Below are 22,124 nucleotides of genomic sequence, written 5' to 3'. Positions count from 1 at the left end.
AGTGCGGCCCTTCCACCGGGAGCGGGAAGCAGAAGACTCCAGCGGGAGCTTCCTCCTCCCGGCCCGGCCACGAGAGGGAAAGGGGGCGGCCAAGGAGGTCGTCGCTGCGGCAGGCCGGGGAGCGAAACGTCCAGCTCTGCGCTCGCTTCCTTCCCGCCTCCTGGGCCTTGGCCGGGGCGTTATCTTCTCCGGCACCTCCCCGTGCAAGGAGTCGGAACTGCGACCCTCACCGACCTTCCCACCCCCAGCCTGGGATTGGGTGCGGTATCTTGGATCTCGGGGTTTGGGTGACAAAAAATATTGGGGGTGGCATTTACAGTCATTCTCGTCTCTGGCTTGGAAGCGACGACTGCCTTCCGCCCTCCCCTCCCCAGCCGCCTGGTTTTCCCGACTCCGACCCTTGCTTCTAACCCGTTTCCTGCTTCTGCCGACCACATTGTTTTCCTGGATGTGTCCCGTGCCGAGCGGGCTTTTTCCTGCAGATCTCCCCCCACCCCACCCCCCGCAACATTTTGCTGCCAAGAGAAGCTAGTAACCAAAAACAAAACAACTGGGAGGAGGGTAGGGAGGGGAAGAAAAGTTGTGCCCGGGTGGCGTGTCCCTCCCCGGCTTTGATCCCCTTTGATGTCCAGGGAGTTGCCCCAGCCGGGGGTCAGGGGCCGCGTTCGAGGCTGGGCCGGGAGGTCTCCCTCCAGCTGGCCGCTGCCCAGCGCCAGCGGGGCTCGGGAGGCCGCCGAGGTGCCGCAGTCCCCGCCCGGAGCCCTGCGTTCCCGCCGCAGTCCCCACCCGAAGCTCGCGCGGGCGGCTGCTCCGAAGTGTTTTCTTTCAGCCTTAAAACAAAATCCGGAGGGAGCTTCCTTCCACCCCACCTCGCCTCGCGTCGGGCCCGCCGGCGTTTGGCTGAGATGAACGGGCCCAGGCCGGGCTTTGAACGACGTCCCCTACCCCACCCCTGCCGTGATTAGGATCTGCGCCGGGGCTCATCGCCCCCTCCCTTTTCCCCTGCATTTACAGGCAAGTGAACCGGAGCAAACGACTTCCGATCCAGTCCGCGCTGCTGCGGCTCCCGTTTGGGATTTGATTTGCAGCATCTTCGAGCCTGTGCAACAGAAAACCGCGAAGCACGCCCAGCCCTCCCCCGGCACCCCGATACGCACCCATTCCCTCCCAGGGACACAGCTGGGCGCGTCCACACCCCCGCACCCCCCACACCATGTTGTGCGGAAGGACTTCCACTCCCCGCCTGTGTCGTTGATGTCAGACCCCAGGCCAGCCTCCGGGCGCTGCAGTTCTCCCGGCTAATGCTGAGGCTGCGGCTCCGGCTCTAGCAAAGGCACCAGCCGCCGCGCCCGGCCCCAGCGCCTACCGTCTGCATGTGCCCGCCGTAGCCGTCTGCCCAGCCCGCAGCCCGCGCTCCCCGGAGCGCTGGAGACCACCGCGGGGGGCCCCTTCTGCCCTGGGGAGAAGCGCTCTTGGAGGTATTGATTTCGGTGTTGGATTTTTCCTGTGGATCTATCAGTTCACAATTTGAATTGGGAAGAAAGAAGGAAAACATGACGTCTCCAGCCAAATTCAAAAAGGATAAGGAGATCATAGCCGAGTACGATACTCAGGTCAAAGGTAAGGCCTTTTAAAAATAGCATAATGCATATCCCCAGTGGACCACTGAGGCATATATTTCCACTCTGATTTGAAGGATGGTCATTTCTTTGGGTGGAGCAGGTGAGGGCAGGCTGAGCCCAGAGGTGGTTTCATAGGTGGAGCTGAGCCTCCCAGGGATGGGCTGTGACAGGGGCCACAGGCTCTGGAAAGGAATCATCAGAGTGGGCTTTGGGTTTGTTTCTGTAGGGCTGGCCGTTCTTTTTGGCAGCCCTTTCATCCCCAGGCTGGATAGGGTGGCAGGAGGTGCCGAAGGGTCTTGGAGTGAGAAAGGCAGTAATTGCCTCTGGGTGTCTGGGTCAGGTTTCCTTGAAGGACAAGTGAAATCTGACAGGTGTTTGAGAATTCATTTCCAGAGGGTGGAGAGGAATCCAGGTAGAGAATGTATGTCCCTTCTCAATTCAGAGAGTCATGACAGGCGGGGTTTTATCTGATGCACTCTATCAAAACATGACATTTGCTATGGCATCGGACGCAAAGTCTGTAGCCACCTTGGGTGCACCTTTTACTCACCTGGTCTCTGGCTGCCCCGCATTCAGTCAGAGATTTGAGAACAGAAAGAATAAGGCCACTCACACCCAGTCTCCGCCCTCACCTAAACCTGAATGGAGTTGGAGTGTTAGGGTTGCTGGGTGCTGATTCTGGAGAATGGGAAGGCATAATTGTTTAACCCTTCTCTGTGATTGCTCTCTGCTCCAGAATACGTGCCTCTAAAGGCCCAATTCCCTCTGCAGAAATATGAAGGGAAAAGCAAAACGTGGGCCTGGAGAAACCAAGTGACCTGTCTGCACATGTAGTCAACTGCCTGACTTGGCACATGAATCAAAGCCCCTTCCCGGATAACCTTTTATTTTAACCAGTAATTCCCATAGGAGGGGTTCCTGCCTATTAAAGAGCCCTAGCGTATGTTTGTGCAAGGCTCTGTCCCTTCCTGGCCAGTCACTGGAAGAGCCCTGTGGCTCTAGCCCATTGAGACCTCAGCTGGGGAGTGGGAGAGGTGGGTGGCCTTGGACATTACACCACATGGTTGGAGCTCTGGGTTTTCCTTTGTTTCAGACTACAGAGGGAGGGGCCCCTCCTTCTTTCCCTGCATCAATGCAAGGAGACCTTTCCTATCATAGAGGACTTGGGAAGGGCCCTATCTCCTTTCTCATGATTGTCTGAGGTAGGGGTAAGGATAGGGGTAGAGTTTGGAAGGGGCCTCTGCCTTCTCTCTGGGAAGGTTGGCAGGTAGTTTGAAGTCCCACTGTGCCTGTAGGATCTTTTTAATGTCACCAGCTTGGTCTATGCTGTAGGTGCCCTGAGGGACCTTCTATCTACTTGGCTGCAAATACTGGTGGGTTTATTATGGAGGTGGGGGAGTTGACTGATTGATAGCTTCAGTTGAACTGGGATTGGGAGAGGTGTGGTTGTGAGTTAAAACTGAGATCTTGGCCTCTTGTCACTGTTCAAAATCTGGGCCTGTTTTTGTAAACAATAGGCCACTGACCTCTGTGTCCTGTCCAGATGCACTGCATTCTGCTCCTGGAATCCCCCCTGCAGTTTAAACCAGATATGTCATTCTTTTTTCTTATTTTAACACATCCTATTCTTAACTGTTGCCATAGGAAGCGTTAATAACTTTGACTTTCCCAGATTTCTCTCCAGAAGCACACCATTTGACTAAGGTGCAAAGTGATTTTACATGTTTATTTTTTGGAAGGTTGAGGCTGATAGGTGTTAATAGAACCGTATCTGCCAATTCCTCATTGGTGAGGAATTTCTCACGAGTGTGTCTCAAAATGAAACACTTCATGTATTTACAAACATTGCTCATTGAGATGATGTAATGCCGTTGGCTCTTTGGGGTTTCTCTTCAACCTTGCCACAAGCAAGGAGCTATTTGGCTTTGCTCTCACATTTTTCCATTGACACCATTCGGGATCATAGAATTTTATAGGTGCCCTAGCATGATGTCTTTCTTACTCAGGGAAGGTGCACGTTGAATGCTTATGAAACTGGTTTGAATGGTTAAACCCTTCATTTTAGAGCTGAAGAGAGTACAGAGAAATTAAGAGGCTTGTCCAAGGTCACACAGCTAGGTGGTGGTAGATGTGAAACTAGAAGCCGGTTACTGACTCCCAATTCTCTATTCCATTCTGTTCTATTCTATTCTATTCATATTTACTATGAAATATCATCTGTCCAAAGGAGAGGGAAAAAAAAATCCTTAAGAATCCAGAATCTATCAATGAATAGTAGTGGTAATGATAATAACAGATCCCACTTTGGGTGTTCATTGTATTCTATCCTGTCCTGAATTGCTTTATATGAATTGGCCTGCGTAATCCTCCATGTATTATTTCATCCTCCATTCATGGCATGAAGAACTGAGGCTTAGAGAGGACAAGCCCTCCGAAGGTCACACAAGCAGGCCAGAGCAGCTTGCCTCCACGCCTGTATTTGTTAACTATTTATTGAGTGCCTACTATGTGGTCTGGGGGCTGGCAGCGTAGCAGGGAACAAGACAGAAGTCCCCTCCTGTATATTCTACAACCTGTGTTCTCTGTGGAAGTGCAAAGAACTCGAAGACAAAGGACCTGCCGGGTTCTGGGTCGGCTCTGCTCCCCCACTTGCTGGAGGCCCTCAGTCAGAATTGTTAGGAGTTTCGGCTTTTTATATGTTATATGAGATTCATAGTGCTGCCAGTCTTAATTCTCTTACAGATGCCAAGATAAAAAAGGAAAATTGCTATTTCTGTCTGGTGGTTATGAGCATAAGTGTTTGAGTCAGAGGGATTCAGGGTAAAATCTCAGTTCTGCCACTCACTTGTCCTGCACCTTGGGCAGGTTGTCTGAGCCTCAGTGTCCTAATCTGGAAAATAGGCAAAATAATACGCATTTCATAAGGTAGCTGTGAGGATTCAGCAGGGGTTCAGTGTGACCCTCATTTAGCACGGTGTCTAGTAGTCCAGTCTGTTAGGGGACCTGCCTTCTTGCTCAGTTGGGCTGACCGGTAAGGCCGCATTGCCTGTTCATTCCCCGAGTGCTAGCTGTCAAATGATAGGAAACAAATCTGGAATGGAACTTCAGTGATAGTGTAGGTTCCTGCAGTAGTAGCAAAAAGTATGGTGGGTCAGTCACAAACCCTCTAGACCTCAGTTTCCCTTTCTGTAATAATGAACAGCTTAACTGTGTCGTCACTGGCCGCTGCTGCTGTGGGTCTCTGACCAGAGTCCTGAGTCCTGCTTTTCAGTCAGAGTGGTTTGAATCAAGTGGGCTCTAAGGGGACTTTGTGGCACCGTCTATCCTCTGGGTTTTGCCTCCATTTAAACCACCTGACTGCATGGGCCCAGAAGGACTTCCGAGGCTGCCGTGGGGTTTTCTGAGGGGCGTGCCTGCTTAGCCTGCCTTGTAGCCACCTTCTTAAAAACCATCACTGTTTCTGGTTTGTGGGTGTTCAGATGCCTCTGAAAGTTCATGCCTCTCAATGTCTAATTCAAAGGCAATAATATTCTTAGCGCTTTTCCATGGTACCTTCCAATTTACAAAGCACTTTCATCTACATTAATTTCTGGAAATTCTTGACAACCGTGGTCAGATTCATGAGTATAACCTGAGGCCTTTTGGCCTCTACTCTGTTAGCTTCTTTTGGGATTGGAGTAGCGAAAGGTGGTCAGGTACAGGGCGTGGTTTCCAGAGGTGATAGCGTGGTATTTGGGTGAGCTGGCATCCTGGTATCCTCGCCCAGTTACTGTCCTTTCTTTATTTGAGACCCCCTTTCCTTTACTGTCTCCACACCTGGAGTTTTTACAGTCCCCCAGAAAGCTTGAGATTGACAGCTAATGCCAACCCTCTAGGAGGAATCGTCTGAAACAGTGTGGCACTGTGTGCTGAGCAGTCAAATTCTCTTTCTTCAGAATGTTAGGGGTCTTGTCTTTTTCTTTTTCTTTTTTTTTTTAATGTCTTAGAAGAACAGTGTGTGTGCACCAGAGCTGAGAAGTGAATTTTGTAATTTCCATCTGGAGCATTTTGATAGAAAAGCCTCCGGGCCTTTGCCTGGAACAGTTTAACTCTTTCAGGACCCTTTTGGAGCAGGAGATGAAATTTCAAACTCGACACACTGTGCACTTGGGAATGGAGATTGCTGGTATTTAAACATGCTTGTTTCCCCCGGGAGGTCTGAGCAGTTCTTCACTCATGCCAGCAAAGGTCTTCTCCGAAGCTTCTTTCCTCCCAGCCCCCACTCCCCAAGGGAGCTTTAAATATAATCAGTTTGTGAAAAGCTGCAGTAAAACATCTCATTGGAATCCCCAAGCAGATGCTATCATCTTCCTGCGAGATGATTGAAGGCTTCTCTCCCTTGCTCAGGGAAAACAGGACGCTGAAGTAAGGCAAACTCTCGGAAGAGAATGAAGCTCTTGGAAAAAATGGAGTCCTCTGTGTCTCAGAGTTGAAAGATCCTGGGGGAAGGTGGAGGGCCAGGAGCTGGGGGTGCTGTGCACTGTGCCAAACAGTTAGAAGCCAAGTTGGTGAGGAGTTCTTTTCAATGTCAGGCATTCTCTCGGGAAATTGACCTTGGGAATCATGACACACCACACAGGCTGAAAGCTAGACAAGCCCCAGTCTTTACTTTGCTGTGAAGTTTAGAGGCTGACCTGGCCCTGATGTGTAGGGTCCACCCCCTTTTAAAATCAGTAGGTGCCCCGCCCCTCACTCAGAAACTCCCGCGGTTCATTCCAGAGAAACGTGGGCTGCCAGTGGACCCTGTAAAGTTCTCCTTCTGAGGTTTTCTTTGTGGAAATAGTGCTTAGCTGACACCCGGGATCTCAGGACTTTGTTAGGAAAATACATGCCGTGTTGCAGGGAGGGGAAAAGAAGTCAATATAATACTCACATTTCTATAGGTAACAAAATTCAAGCGAACCGTTTTTCCCTGGTGTCAGCTGCAGAACTGGCCTTTTGGGGAATCTGGGAAATTTACTTCAGAAGTTGTTGGATTTAAATATAAATAGTGAGAGTACTTAGAAACGTTTTCAAAAATTACAAAATTACACCACTACTGGTTTTACAGTCACGTGTAGGAACTCTTATCTCTCCTTAATTATGGTAAAACGCACATAAAATTTACCATCTTAACTATTCTTAAGTGTACAGTTCAGTGTTATTTAGTAGATTCACACTGTTGTGTAACTGTTACCTCCAACCATCTCAGGACTTTACATCTGGCAAAGTTGAAACTCTGTACCCAAAACAATACTGCCTCTACCCCTGGGTCTCTATTTGACAACTCCAGGAGGCTCATGTAAGTGGAATCATTCAGTATTTGTCCTTTCGTGACTGGCTTATTTCACGTAGCATAGTGTATTAAAAGTTTATGTTGGAGCATTTGTCTGAATTTCCTTCCTTTTTAAGGCCATTGTATCTGTGAACCACATTTTGTTTATCCATTCATCCATCTGTGGACACATGGGTCGCTTCCACCTTTTAGCTATTGCAGATAATGCTGCCATGAATATAGTTGTATCCATAGTTTTAAAGAAATGTCCTCTACACCAAAGTTTTATAAGACTAGATATATTCCTATGTAATTTCCTGCCCTGATAATTTTAGAATAAAGATTTAAAGTATACATACTATTTTCATATTATGAATGTGAACCTGTGTTCATAATATGGGCATTCTATATTAATAACAATTTTATATGTTTTAATAACTACATGAATTACTAAAACTTCCTCGTGTTTTTAACAGCTTTATTGAGGTTTTATTGATGTACACTAAACATGTTTAAAGATGTACATTTGGTAACTTTTTAACACGTTTTACACCCATGAAAACATCGAGATAAATGAACATAACCACCTCTGCCAAAATGTCTTCATTTTAATATGTGATATAATGAGTAACATAATAACCACATTACCGAAAGGACATTAGCTTAGAAATGAGTAAGAAAAAGCCAGGTATTACCAAGCTTAAAAATAAATAAATACGTAATGATCCAATTTACCCAGATTGGTTCCTGGAAATAATCTTAGTGAATAGAAACCGTTTCCCAGGGAGGTTGGGTTAATAATTGTGCCTCAGACATTACTATGAGGTTGGGTGCAGGATAGGGGGAAAAAGAAAAAAAAAAATCTTGGGTGATTAGGAGTTGATGAGTGACAGTACCTGTTTTCCCAAAGACCTTGCTTGACCCAGTCTCTGGGGCCTCACGCCTCCTCTGAAGGGGTCACAAGTGAGCCAGGTGCCAAGGGGCGGGGCTGGGGCCTCCCATAGGAGATTGCTCAGAATGTTATTAATGTGACTTATTTTCCCTTATGATTGATTGCCTATTGCCTGCTGAATAGAGGCCAACTTCCCAGGTGAACATTAACTTGTTCTGCAGTCTTGGTCTAAGTTTTATCGTTTCAGCCGTATTTCTCATTTTACTCTAAGAGGACTGGAGTCCTGTCTGGACTATTGCTGTTCTTTAAACATCTATACCGCTAGCTGACATTTTGTTATTGGCGGCCTACCATGTACTAGACATTATGCTAAATATGTAGATTATTTCCTAGTCCTCACACCAACTCTAGGAGGCATATATTGCTGTTGTCCCATTTTGCTGATGAAGAAAGTGAGGTGTAGGAGATTTCAGTGACTCTGCTAGGGGCTGCAGCTGTTGAGTGACGGAACAGGAGTTGTTAGAGCCTCTGCTATTGCAGAGTGAGTTCTGAGCACTGCTCGTGGAACTGTACCCCTCTCTCCCTGTCCAGCTCCACACCCTCACCTGCTGAAGTCTCAGCCCCGCTGGAAGAGCCCGACTTTGCTGGGGGACCTTCTTTGGTCCCCCTGACCAGAAACGACCCTTCTCTCTAGTGCGCCCTCACAGCACTATGGCATTGACCTTGCACTACTTTATGTTTTAAGCATTTGTCTTTCAGTCTTCTCTGTTCTACTTGACTATGGTAGGAGTGTTCTGAGGTTGTGTAGTGTGGTGCAAAGACCACAGGCTTTGGAACCAGCCCTCAATGGGATTCCTGTTGACATCACCACCTGGCTCAGATTGCTCAACTCCACTTGCAGATTTCCTCTTTGGTGACGCTGTGATAACAAGGTCTACCTTGCTGGTTTATTGTGGATGTGTGTAAAGCACTAGCTCCGTGGATGGTAAATATTAAATGCGAAATAAGTAGTTCTTATAATGGTGGTCCCTTCATATGGGAAACATGTCTAGAACAGTGTGTAGCCTAAATAGTGGCTCTTAGTAAACATTCATTGACTATAATAATGAATGCATAAACGAATGGCCTAGACTACTGCAAATAATTTTTCAGAAATATTTTCTTAATTTGATCTTGATGATATATCTTGCACAATACCCCTAATGTGTGTGTGTTTTTTTTTTAAAAGAACAACAGTCTTATTCTGCTAAGATCATTGCATAAAAGACTGTTTACACCTATTTCCCATTTACCCTGCCTACACTTTATAGCACCCCAAAGCTGAACCTGCCCCGAGTTGCCTTACCATATTATGTTATTTCATGCTTCCTGCTTTATCCATGCTGTGTCCTCTCTTTGGAATGGGTCCTTTTCTTTGAACCTAGAAAATGTAGTCATTCTTTAAAACCCAGCCCAGATGCCACCACCTCTGGGAAGTCTTCCCTGCTTATTCTCTTCTCTGCACGGGGTTAATTAAGGCACCCTAGCATCCCTCAGCAGGCTTCTGTGCTTTCCTGTATTATTGCACTCGTCATATTACATTTTAATCTCTTCATTTACATCTCTTTGTTTATAACTCACTGAGCACCTTGGGGACAGAACTGTCTTTTTTCATTTCTATGTGTCCAGCTCCTGGCACAGAGTAAGCATAAAATGCTTGTAAATCAAATTGAACATTTTCTGAGTTGAGGTCGGTGTGACAGTGCTGTGATGTCATGCCTCTACGTTTCTCCCCCTACTCCAATAAAAAGCCTTCTCCCTATGTTAATGTTATTTGAAATTCAAAGTAGGTCAAACATTGTGAATATTGTCATTACTCAAGCACAAGTGCAAACTGTATAGCTTGTGGAGGCTCCCCGGTGGGAGGCTGTTCTTCCTTATTTGCTCCCCCACTACCCTTTGTAGAATCACTGCCCTAGCGCTATAATTGAGTTGATCAAAATTTCTTCAATCACATTTCTTTCCTTGGAAACCAAGAACAATATTGATGCTGAAATTCCAAAGAGTTTAAGACAGAAGTAAGCAAAACACATTCTACATTTGTTCAGGATTTATTCACAATTTTAAACAGATATTTCAAAGGCTGAAGTTAAAAAAGTTGAGGTCTCTTTTGACCAAGAATTAAAGCAGAGTTGACTTGCAAAAGGAGGTGTTTGATATTTTTTTGAAGTATGGGTTTGGAGAGAGCTGCAGCTGCATGATCTGTGGTCAATGAGGAGGAAAGATCTGAAAGGACAAACGGGAAAACTCTTCCCTCTGGTTTTTCAAGTCATTTGGTACTAAGTAGCCTTGACCTTATTTATACATTGTGAGTGAATGGTTTAGAACTTGAAATGTATATTTGTGAGGATGGAAAAACAGCTGGAAAGTGCACCTCCCCCCTTTTGGTGGGTATTTTAGGATGCCATCTGTTAGGGAGAAGGCAGTATTTTTTTTTTTAACCTTTCTTCCAAAAATGCACTGATCAGCGAGCAGGTGTGACCCAAAATGCATTGTGAAAGCTGGGGCCTTGTCTCTGCTGTCTGAGCCCAGATCCTGCATTTTGAATCACAGCACGGTGGGCAGGGTCTAAACACTCTCCCTGGAGAAGGAGACCTTGCCAGCCATGGTGGCTGGGTGGCCTGCACTCCACAGGAAGACAAGCAAAGAAAACAAAGGGACCAAGAGCATAAGCTGGCCAACACATGACATGGTATGAACTTTAAGAAGCACGTCCTGTTTCTGAAGAGTTGGCAACAATTTCTCCAAACATTGAAACCCCTTAGAGGTCTTCTCCCTTTTCCCGCTAGTCTTTTTCTTGTGTTTATTTATTTATTTACTGGGGAGCACGGGTCATTGGCCAGATCTTGTCAGATGAATAAACTGCTCTTTGGGGAGGCATCTTGACTGAGATACCTAATTTGGAGCAGTATTTCTTTTGAGCCATAACAAACTGAACTACTGGGTTCTGTACAGGCCGGAGGGTACCAAGGGGGAGTGCTGGATTTGGAGGCAGAAAGCTTAGGTCCTAGTTTGGCTTTGCCATATACCACTGTGATTTTGGGGGTACCTCAATCTGAGGTCTCCAGTAGTTTCCTCATCTGTAAAATGGGGACAATTCTTAGCTCTGGCTAATAACTAGCATTTATTGAGTGTTTCTTATGTCTCAGCTCTGTTTTAAGTGCCTTCTGTATATTAACTCGTGAATCTCCCAACGGCTATGAGGTAGTTACTATTATTATCCCCATTTTACAGATGAGGCACAGGAAGGTTAAATAACTCACTCCACAGCACGTAGCTAGTAAGGGAGGACCACGTATGAACCCAGGCCAGCTTAACACGGGTGTGACGCTCAAATGACAGCATTCATTCGACAGGCCTTTGCAGCTATGAAGTGCTGTACACATTTAGGTGGTTCTCATTTCCTAGTATCTTGATGCAAAGAGGAGTTAATGCAGTTCTAAATGTCTTTCTCCCTAGTACACATCCATTCGACCTGCCTACGCCTTAGTTTTGTCATCTAGAAATTAGGGGTATAAAATTAGAATGTTTCTAAAGTCCTCCCTGCTTTCATGGTTCGTGATTCTTGCTTATTTGTGTGACTGAAGATGACCGTTTTGCCCCTGTTAAGTAGGCACGCTCGTAAGGACAAAAGCCTTTATAGTCTCTGAGTGACACTGGTCAGTCCTGGGTCTTGGCATGTCTGCGTGGCTGCTTCACACAGACAGGGGTAGACCCCAGGTCGTGGCATGGTGGCAGCTGGCCTGGAAAGCAGTTGAAGTGACACTTGGTTGGGTGTCAGTCTCTGATAGGAAGATGTGCCTCACAGTTGGAGACATCAAGCGAAAGGACCATTACCTATTCATTCTAGAAGTGGACATATTGACTGGATTCCTAGGGACAAGAAATGCTTTAATCAGGATAAATATATTAAATCTTGGACTTTCAGCTCAAGAGACTTGCAGAGTGAGAAAAGCCTGCTGCTTCTGGTGTGTATGATTTTTCCTTGTCCAAGTTAGTGGGCCAGACGTGGAGCTTGTATAACTCTCGATATTACAGACATTTGGTTATATGTTGGGTGCAGTATGTTAGTTTAAAGAGAAAAGAAAAAGGAAGTTGGGTGATTGTCTTTCATTAAAATGAAAGAAATAAGGAAGTGGGAGGCATTTAATCCCTGACATCTGGGCTGAAACAAACTATGGGGAGGTGGTGTGGATGGGGAACCCGAGTAAGGTTACTGTAGACATCTGGGCTTTGGGGGAAGTGACTTCAGGCGAGATCTCCTAGGATGGACGGTAGCCTCTGGCCTCACAAACCCCTCTTCATGTGTTAGGCCCTTTGTCAACTAAGGGATTTCTTTGTGGATTGTGATGAGGTATGCTATATTATGGAGTTGAAACCTTTTCACATTCATGTTTGTGTTCTTTTCACCTAGTGAGTAAGTCAAGAAACAGTTCGTTGTTTTTAAATGGGTGCTATTAATAATAATGACAGCTCATATTTTTATCATTGCGGCATTTAAAAAATATTCATAGGGAGGCAGGGTTGTAAGGGTGAAGGCGGGCTAGCTACGGAATGTTGGACACGTCCGTCCACCTTTGGGATTCTCAACGTGTCAGCTGGAAAATGGAAAGATGGATTCCTGGTTCTTTGCTTCATCATTTTTAGGACATATGAGCAAAAAGTGTTTATCATAAAGTGAGTTGCTATGTAGAGTTTACATGGTGATTATTGTCCTGAGGAAAGGACAGAGACTAGAGAATAGACACCAAAGGTTCTTCGCACTCATCTCTCCTACCCCTGGTAAGGTTTCATCTTTAAATGACACTAACAGGCTTTGCGTTTTAGACATTGCTGGAGTCCATTGTGCTGTATCTCTTGATCTCTTATTTATCCAGTGATTTGTGGTGATGCAAGTTATCTCAACTCTTTGCTGTCAGCGATTTCAAGCGAAGCAGCGAAGCATTTGGGTAGATGGTATCTGTGGCTTTGATTAATGAGGTTCTTGATCTGAATCCTTTAAGGCCAGTAACAACACAATCTTAATAAAACACATAGCACTCCTTAAGACTTTGGGAGCACTCCCCACTGCCAAAACCTGGAACCGACTTGGGCCAGTTCTTTGTAAGCGGACGTGTGTGAGCCTTCTTTAGCTCTTTTAGCCAGGGAGCGGGACTGCCAGTGCCCGTAAGCTCGCTCGTATGGATTCACCAGCAAGAAGAATGAGCTATCTAGGCAGAAACGAACTTCCTAAGTTTTTAGCCTTCCCTGGCCTCCAGTCTCCTTACTCCTACAAGACAAGGCTCTGGTGGGTGCACGCGCATATGAACACACACGCTCTGTCTCTCTTACACGACTTAATGTAAAACGATCTCATGTTTATGAGAGCTGGAGTTACTTGGGAGGGTTGCTTGTGTTCTGCAGGCTCAGTGGGCACGATGTGAAAGCAGGGCTATTTGGCCTGTGGAGATTGCAGATAAGAACGTGATATGTAATTGAGTAAGAATTTGAAAAATTATCCGATAACATTAGGAGCAGCAAAGCACCCGCTTGTGCTTTTTTTTTTTTTTTTTTTTGAATGCTTGAAAACTATTTAGAGGAGGAGTAAGGAGCTAGCATTGTTTTCAGGGCGTGGGAACCCCCCTCTCCACCGTACAAGCGAAGTCTGTTTGCCCAGGCAGAGAGTGTGAGGTCTCTGAGAGATCTTGACAGATAATTTAGTACATTCTTCTGCCCCCAGGCGATTCTTGTGTCTAATCATTTCAGGAAAAGGGCTGTCCACTAACCTTTAGAATCTTTTCCAGAAGAGTACAGCAGAGCCTGCTGTCCCATCTTGTGCCAGTGACCCTAACTATAAATGGTCAAGTCCTTCATTTGCAGAGCTTGAAGCAGAATGAAAAAGGAGGCCCAGTGAATTGAACTCGGGTTTTTGCTGCAGGTGCCACACCCTCTGTGCAGACCTTTGCTTCATTTGGGGTTCTCAGCTGCTCAGGGAAGGAGAAGGTAATTGAAACTTTCAAGGCGTTGGCTCATGGCCGCTGGGGTGTTCTTCCTCCTGGTCCCCACTCCCACCAGTGTCCAGACACTTTGTATTAAACAAGGAACTCATGAGCTAATTTCAACCTGGCACCCATTTCTTTAGTACCTACTGTGTGCCTGCTATTGTGTTAGGTTGTGGGCATGTAGCTATCAGTGACAGGATTTTGGCTTTCAGGGATGGACAGCTTACACAAAATATGGTGACAGGGCTCTAGTAGAGGGATGTCGAAGGTGCAGTGATGAGAGAAAAGTGATGAGAAAATTCTGAGATTGAGGAACATTGAAGGAGCTGGTTGAGGAGGAAAATGGTGATTGCCACCTGCTATTGATCATGCACTTGCCAGTCTGTGAAGTACTTTCTATGCTTTGTTGCACTTAACCTCTTACTGGTACTATAGTAGGTCAGGGTGATTTCAGGCCTTTTTATACTGTTCTGTTTGGTTTGTTTTTTGGGGGAATATTTCATTTTAAAATAATTATACATTATCATGCAGTTGCAAGAAGTAATGCCCAGAGATGGCACATGCTCTTTATATTCCCTCCAATGGCTAACATCTTGCAAAATTCTAATACAGTGTGCAAACCCAGACATTGGCAGTAAAAAAGCTGAACAGTTCCATCACTACAGGAACCCCTCATGTTGACTCTTTAAGAGTCCTGTCCCCTCCATCATCTCCTCATTACACCTCCCTCCATCCTTAGTCCTCAATTCCTGGAGCCACTGCACTGTTCTCCATGTCTCATCTTGTCAGTTCAAGAATGTTTTATAAGTAGAATCATACATTATGTAGCTTTTAGGGTTGGCTTTTGTCTTTCAGAGTAATTCTCTGGAAAATTCGTCCAGATGGTTACTTGCATCACTAGTTCATTCCTTTTTATTGCTGAATAGTGTTCCGTACTGTGCATGTACCTCTGATTGTTAACCATCTACCCAGAGAAGGACAGCTAGCTTGTTTCCAGTTTTTGATTATTATGAAAAAAGCTGCTATGAACATTCCTGTGCAGATTTTTGTGTAAACAGGTATATTGTAAAAAGTAGAGGTAGATTTTTTTATATAGAAAGATTGTGGATTAGAAGGTCGAAAATCTAGGTTTTATTTTTTGCTAGGAAGATATCTATCTATCTATCCCTGAATTGATCATCTGCCTTCTTGAGTCTCAATTTCCTTTTTACTAAAACAGCATAGTGTATGTTCTGCCTACATGCCAGGGTTGTTGTATAGATAAACTGAGATAATATATGATAACAAATGTTGTAAACGTTAGGAATATATAAACAAGTGAGAGAAGATGCCATCTCACTCTGTTCTGTCCTTTGAGCTCTGGGGGAATATGAGCTGGAAATTTACCTCCAGAGTAGTTCTTGAATTATAATCCAGAGACAGCTCTTTTGCTTGTTTTTCTTATCTTTGATGTCTAGGTGTTTCTTAGATACTGTGGTTCTCATCCTGTGTTGGTGATGGGTAACTTATACCTTCCCCCCGGGGTTCGCTTATCTCTTCACTTTTTATTGGATTTTTTGATGTATAAGACATTTTAAATTTTGATATACTCAAATCTATGTTGCTTTTTCTTTGTTGTTTGGTCTTACTTTAAACACACACACACAGCCTTCCCTATGCTGAAACCGTAAGGATATTCTCCTATCCTTCTTTCAAAGGTTTTAAAGTTTTGTTTCTCATGTGTCTTCCTTGAACAAATGAGGAATTGATTTTCATGAATGGTATGAGGTAGGGATCTCTCTATACTTTATATTCCAGATGGCTAACCACTGTCCTAGTTCCACTTACTGAAAGGGCCGTCTTTTCCCATATTGGTTTGTAATGTTGCATTTGTGTGTAAATCGAGGCCCCACATATTTGTGGGCAAGAACTCTCCACCATGCTGTAGTGGTAACACCGTACCAGCCAAAGCGATGTGCGTCAGGGCCACTGAGGAGGGGCTGGATATTTCCCTCTGACATGAGTGACGCTGAGCTGTCCCCACAGCTCATACCAGAACTGCTCTGCTTTTATGTGTACTATATTGGGCATCCACCTGAGAGTTTATTTGAAGAACTTCTTACACTTAAAAAACATTTTTGTTTTAAGGTTTAAAAACTAAATTGTCAGCGAATTGTGTTTTGAAAGTTCTTCAGAGATAGCCAGAGGTCTTCTCTCTCATCTTGGGCTGGACACAGAGGGTGGGCCGTGCAGAGGTCAGGATCTAGCCGTGAGACAGACTGTGTCTGTTAAAATAAAATAAATACATTTGGCGATTGTCAGTGGTTCTAAATATATCACCTATGTCACAAATAATTATTATGTAGGTTCCCTGAGAGATTTGAGCTGTCTGTATCCTCTCTGATCATACTAACCAGTGGAGAAAACCAGTCAATGTATACAAAAAGTAATAGAAAAATAATTTAACCCACAGCAATACAAGAAATGATATCAGCCAGTGGGTGACTGCAAATGAGTGGTATTGGTAAGAACTTGAGGAATTCAGAGATGGGAGAGGTGTGGGCCAGAATGCATAAGGCCACGCCTAAGGAGTCAGATTCGGCTAAGGAGAGTGGGAGGGAGGAACAGAGACAGTGTGTACACTGCCCTCAGCGGTGCGCCCACAGTCCCCCGCGTGCTCACCGCTCCTGCATCACTTCCTACGCCAGAGCACAATGATGGTTTTATCCACCCCCACCTCCACCCCAGAAAGATGCCTGTGAGTTCTTCGAGGGCGGGCAGCCTTTCATTTCAATGCTCCGGGCATCCAGCACCCTGTTTGCATGTGGTAGCCCCCAGTAAATGTTTGCTGAGTGGGTGAGGAGACTGGCTGGAGCAGAGTCAGAGACAGAGGAGTCCAATCAGGCTGGATGGGTGTCGATGATCTGGAAGGTCAGCCGGAGTCTGGCGCAGCTGAGGCAGTGGAGAACAACAGGGGCGGTCTCAGCTGTGTGGAGTGGCGTGATGAAGTCGTGCCTAGGAGAGGCTCCGAGTCGCGCTGGGCTGGCAAAACAGCTTGGTCCTGCCCACACGGTGTGCACTATCATCTGTGCCCAGTCCAGAGAATATGTTACTAAATTCAACCAACTAGAGCCACCAGCGAGGAAAGTGTGATTCTCCATTTGCTGAACTAGAAACATGTGTCCAGAAAGACGGTCCAAAGTGATGGGTGAGCCGCGGTCAGGTGGTGACAGAGGCCAGCTCTGTGACTCCGGAGTCTGCCTGTTCTTTCACCCTTGGTACCGGGGTTGGTCACACTATATAGTCAAAGACACACTGCCAGGATGGGGCAGTGAGCTGCAGAACTGAACCTGGGGGCTGGGGGCAAGGTAAGAGTCAGGAATGCCTGAGGTCTCCAGCTTGCCAGTTGAGGAGAGTGATGGTGACAGTGGCAGAAATAGACACAGGGAAGTGGAGAGGAGATGGTGCACTTGGCGGGAGAATGGGTGTTATTTTAGGCATCCTGAGTTTGAGGTGAGAGTTCCATTCTAGCAGGAATTGCATCAGGCAAGTGACAGTGCCATCCCTTCCCCACACCCCTCCCCCCTTCCTTAAATCTGTCACTTTCCTTTCTTCTAAATTGGGAACATTGCAGAGAAACTGAAATAGATGACACCTCGTGTACATGCCAAATACCTGACCTCCTTTGCAGCTTCTTTGTATTTCAGTTTGAGACACATTCTCCCTTGAAGGGGACTTAATGTTTGTGTTCCAGAATGAATAGCTTTTTCTTTCCCCTTGCCCTGTAGGGGATGAGCGTGGCTAAACAAGGAGAGGAAAAACTTGAGGTCTGAGCTGCTGTGCTCTCTCCTCTGATAAGCCTCTCTCCTGCTCTGAGATTCGGCTGGAGGCCCCTTCTGAGGATCAGTCTGTGAATTCCAAAGTCAAGCTCCATCACCACCCCTCAGCACCGGAGCTGGTTGACGAAGAGCTGGCAACTGGACAAGCGGTTTTAAAATCATCCCAGGGAGTGTGAGAGGCTGAGTTCAGCAAAACCGAGCTGGGTGGTGCTGGGGCTGTTTGAGGTGTGGAGGCAGGAGAGGTTAATCACCTTAATTTGAATACCTTTGGGGTGGTGAGATGGCTCCTTGGTAGAGAGTTCAGCTGGAGATTGTAGTGTGAGACCAGGCTAAAGCTATTTATAGGAAAATGTATTTTAGATATTGGCAGTTGAACTCAATGTATTCCATCATCGTCTCCAAAGGCTTTGAATCTTTAGTGTTACTACTATTTTGAGCAGAATGGCCTGTGATTACTTCTCATCTAGTATGTTGGATCTAAGGAGACTGTAGGAATTATTATCCTTCCTTTTATTTTTCTTTCCGAAACAAAGATGAACCATGGTTAGCTTGGAAATTTTAAGGCGCAGTTTGGTAGGAATGCTGAACTGGAGGTCAGAGGGCTTGAGTTCTAGTCCCAGCTCTGACTCTTGCCACTAGCTGTATGGGCCTCACCCTCACCTCTCCTGGCTTCAGCTTTTTCAGTTGAGCTTATACTACTTAAATGGAAGGGTGGCTGTGTGGATGAAATGAAATAATCATTTTGTAAATGCTTTGTAAATTACTCAGCCCAAACAAATATAAATTAAGGTTTTATTTGCTGCGACACAAGAAGATGGGGCCGTCTCTTGGAGTTTGTTTTAATGGAACTTGACCTATATAGCACTGACTCAAGGATGTTTGTCAAAGTGAATCACCTGTTGCTCTCTGGGCCGCACTTGAAATGACACGCCACACTATGGTGAGCCCCTTTTGTACCGCCCCATGTTCAGAGTGCTCTTACACAATTTGGGCAAGTTTTATGCACACACACATTCTTACCCCTGAGAAACAAAACAGTGATTTGGGCAGGGTGGATGTCAGGAAAGTGACTTAGCTGGTAAATATGTGATTAATAACCTAGATTTGGCCTAAGTGTGGGCCTCTTGGGTATGATGGGTAAATGATGAGCAGCAAGTCTGCCAAGGAGAGCATGCTGGGGAGCTCGCCGGCTTTGTTTATGCTTGCAGCAGGCTGTGCCAAGGCTGGCACCAGGATTAAGCTAAGTCATACCAGGTGCATTATTTTGCACTTCTTATTTGTATACATCTTTCTCGCCTGCTAAACTGTGAGCTCCTTGAAGGCAGGAGTTGGCCCTGTTTATCTTTGTTTTTCTGGCATCTAATGTGGTGCTTGGTCCAGAGTAAATGCTTATTGGATTATTGGATGAATGAATGGATGAAACTCTTGACTTTTATTCAGTAGGAGGGATTTTTGTGGAAGGCATAGACCTGTGACTGTGTTATCATCTGCTAATTTTGTAGATGTCCTCTGAAAGGGGACGGACCCCTATTTATATATATAGCTGGGCTATGTTTGCGGCTCCGCAGGGCTTCCCTGTGGTCTTCATGGTCTCAGCTCCCATCCCTGCTTCACCTTCGGTTCAAGGTTTTCAAGGCAGTTAATTCGGCCTCGGGCAGCCTTTCTCACTCACCCGTTAGTCTTCTTCCTCACTTCTTCCCGCCCTTTTCTTTTCCAATACTTACCCAGTTATCAAGGGAATCTTTTCAAACCCGTTTTGCTGATGTGTATTCCCATTCTGAGTTAAAACCCAATCTGTACACCCTCCTCCAGCGTACCAGGCAGACAGTGAAATGAAAGCAATAAAGCACCAGTGCCTTCAATGCTGGAATCTTCTAGAAGTGCCCCTTGGCCTCCCTTTGAATCACTACAAGTTTCCATTTACCTCTTTATCTTCCTTATGAAATTTCCTCTTTCTCGGGCCCTGGTCTTCAACAACAAAGCAAAACAAAACACTCCACCCCTATTTCTAATTCCCTGGTGGAAAGAGAATGGGCTTCGGAGCTGGAAGGCCAGCGTAAGAGTCCTATTGCCTCTTAGTAGCTTCGTGACTCTGAAGAAGTTTCTAGGCTTTCTGTGCCTCAGTTTCCTGAACCATTGAAAACAATACCATTGTTCTACCAAATGTCACCTATCCATAGTATAACAGTGAAGTTTACGTATGAAATATTATTTGTAGTTAGCAAAGCGCTGTATACGTATCAGATATTTCTGGTGTTTTTCTGTATCATGTTTCATTTGCACATACTCCATATTTCAATTACATTATGGCCTAAGCTGGTTTTCTACTTGCCTGACAACTGAAACACCATAACATTCCTTTTATGGTGAAATGTGTTTGAATTTCAAACAAAAAAATTTACAAATAATCTTATGCAACATACTCTTTTGGTACATTAAGTGAGGGCTGTCTCCAGATTGTTAGGTGTGGATGACAGAAACTCTCTTTTATAACTTCTTTGGTACCTGCCACTGGTATTTAACGTAGTGGGTGGCATTTAACAGGTGATTAAGACCTACTCTTGTTGATTGTTTGGAAAGCCTGGGCTAGAATCATTCTTATTTACAGCAGTCTAAGTGTTCTTGACATAATGTTAAACTGACTACACTTAAACCTTGCAGAACCCTAGGGTTAAGAGTGCCAACCCACCCCCTCACCTTTCCCCCAACCCCCAGTTCAAAATCCTTGTATAATTTTGATTTACCAAAAGCATAGCTACTAATAGCCTGTTGTTGGCAAGAGCCTTACTCATAACATGAACAGTTGATTAACATATTTTGTATGTTCTATTATATACTATATTCTTACAGTAGAGAGAGAAAAGAAAATGATTTTTTCAGATCGTTAAGAATCTCCAAAAATTTTTTCAATATATTGAAAAATATCTGTGTACAAGTGAACCTCTGCACTTCAGACCTGTGTTGTCCAAGGGCCAATTCATTTTAGAGCTGAGAATGGGATATTGGAGGACACTATAGGATCTGTTTTGGTGTTGCAAACTCCAAAATTGGATAAATTTGGGGGAAGAAAATAAAATCTGCTTGCAAAAATGTGTCTGCTGTGAAGCAGGGTGATTCTATCAGGGCCTTTTTTTTTTTTTCTTTTTAAGATGACATTCCTTCTGAATTAGGCCAGGTTGCCATTTCCTCACCTCTTACCTTGTTTGGGCGTTCTAGAATAAAATACCAAAATACCAAGTGTGAGAACCTGTGAGCATGGAGTTTGTTAATCGACTTAAAACCTAGTTTTCCTTCAGTTAGGGGATCACTAATGTCTACCATTGTCCTTTGTCACAGAAACAACTCGGGGTTATTAGTCTGTCCTCCATGAGCAGTGGAGAGGTTGCGGTGACATTAGGCCAGAGCCAGGTGTTTGTGGACCAATAGGGTCAAACTATGAAGGCAGGCTGTTGAATAAATACTCTGCTTACGAGCAGTTAGAGAGCAAATAGAATCCTTTCTTTGGGAGCTGTGGGTGGGCTTCTGAGTGGAGGCGGAGAGCCGGACCACAGGATCTCCCAGCCTTAGTTTTTTTGGGAAGCTTTCCTAAGTTTGTGCCAAGGATGTGTAATTGCATTCACCATAGTTGAATGTATTTTTGGTTAGGTTTGTTTTGTCTTTTTTTACAAGCATATCGTTGTGAATACTTAAATCATTAACAACTCATTAAAACCCTTTGGGCCATTTCTACCAAGCTGAAACCTGGGTGTGGTGGAAACCTGTTCTGACCTGCTTGGCCTGGGCCTCACCTGAGCACCTGAGTAGCTGCTCTATTTTGGCTGTTAAAAGGCCCCTGAATAAACAGATGGATTGCAGTGGGAGACCTGAGCTGTGCTGGTCTTGAAAAGCAGCATTGGGTGGCTCCAGGAGACAGAGGCATGGTCAAGGATGGCTCTCTTCAACTTGAAGGACCTTTCAGCAGTTAATACCTTGTTTCTCTTTTTATGCAACATTTTTTTTTCCCTTTCAGAGATTGTATTTGTACTTAAGGTTTTCTTCTTTTCAGGATTTCTATGGCTTCTTTCTTTCAGAGACTCAGAGTGCTTAGTCCTGTTACCTCATTTATTTTCTGCAGGGGTAGGAATTAAGGTTTATGGAGATGAAGTGGTTTATCACTTGCTGGGCCTCCTGTTACCCAGGCAGTAGCAGTAGGAATTCTAGGTACTTGTTGCCCAATTTATGTATATATTTAGAGATAGATACATACACATGCATATGTGTGTATGCACACACACGTACACATATATACATCTTCCTTATTCAAGACTAAGTGGGTGATGGTGTGACAGTTTAATATCTTCTAAAAGAATTTTAAGTATTAGTGATTTTCTGTGTTTTAAATATCTAACTTATGCCTTATAAGTAAGGAAAGAAGAAAAAAGAAAGAAAGAAGAGAGTTTTCTGCTTTTAACTTGAGTCGCTGAACTATTTGTCCTTTGG

The 22,124-nt window shown here is 45.0% G+C and overlaps 1 protein-coding gene across 12 annotated transcripts in view; it reads left to right on the top strand.

Moving 5' to 3' along the window:
- The window catches only part of SRGAP2 (SLIT-ROBO Rho GTPase activating protein 2), a 225,303-nt gene that overhangs the window by 844 nt on the left and 202,335 nt on the right, over positions 1 to 22,124 (top strand). For 11 of the 12 annotated variants that reach the window (XM_017648950.3, XM_017648947.3, XM_017648948.3 and 8 more), the window contains exon 2: positions 1,015 to 1,620. In XM_017648950.3, coding sequence (XP_017504439.2) covers positions 1,554 to 1,620 — 67 coding nt within the window. In that variant the 5' untranslated portion in view covers positions 1,015 to 1,553. Of the gene's footprint in view, positions 1 to 2; positions 260 to 1,014; positions 1,621 to 22,124 lie in introns of all 12 variants that reach the window. The other variant, XM_073217036.1, reaches the window with a different exon arrangement.

The sequence above is a fragment of the Manis javanica genome, chromosome 11, assembly GCF_040802235.1.
Source record: "Manis javanica isolate MJ-LG chromosome 11, MJ_LKY, whole genome shotgun sequence".
Classification (NCBI taxonomy): domain Eukaryota; kingdom Metazoa; phylum Chordata; class Mammalia; order Pholidota; family Manidae; genus Manis; species Manis javanica.
Note: the sequence above shows the minus strand (reverse complement) of the source record. Positions and strands in the feature narration are given on the sequence as shown.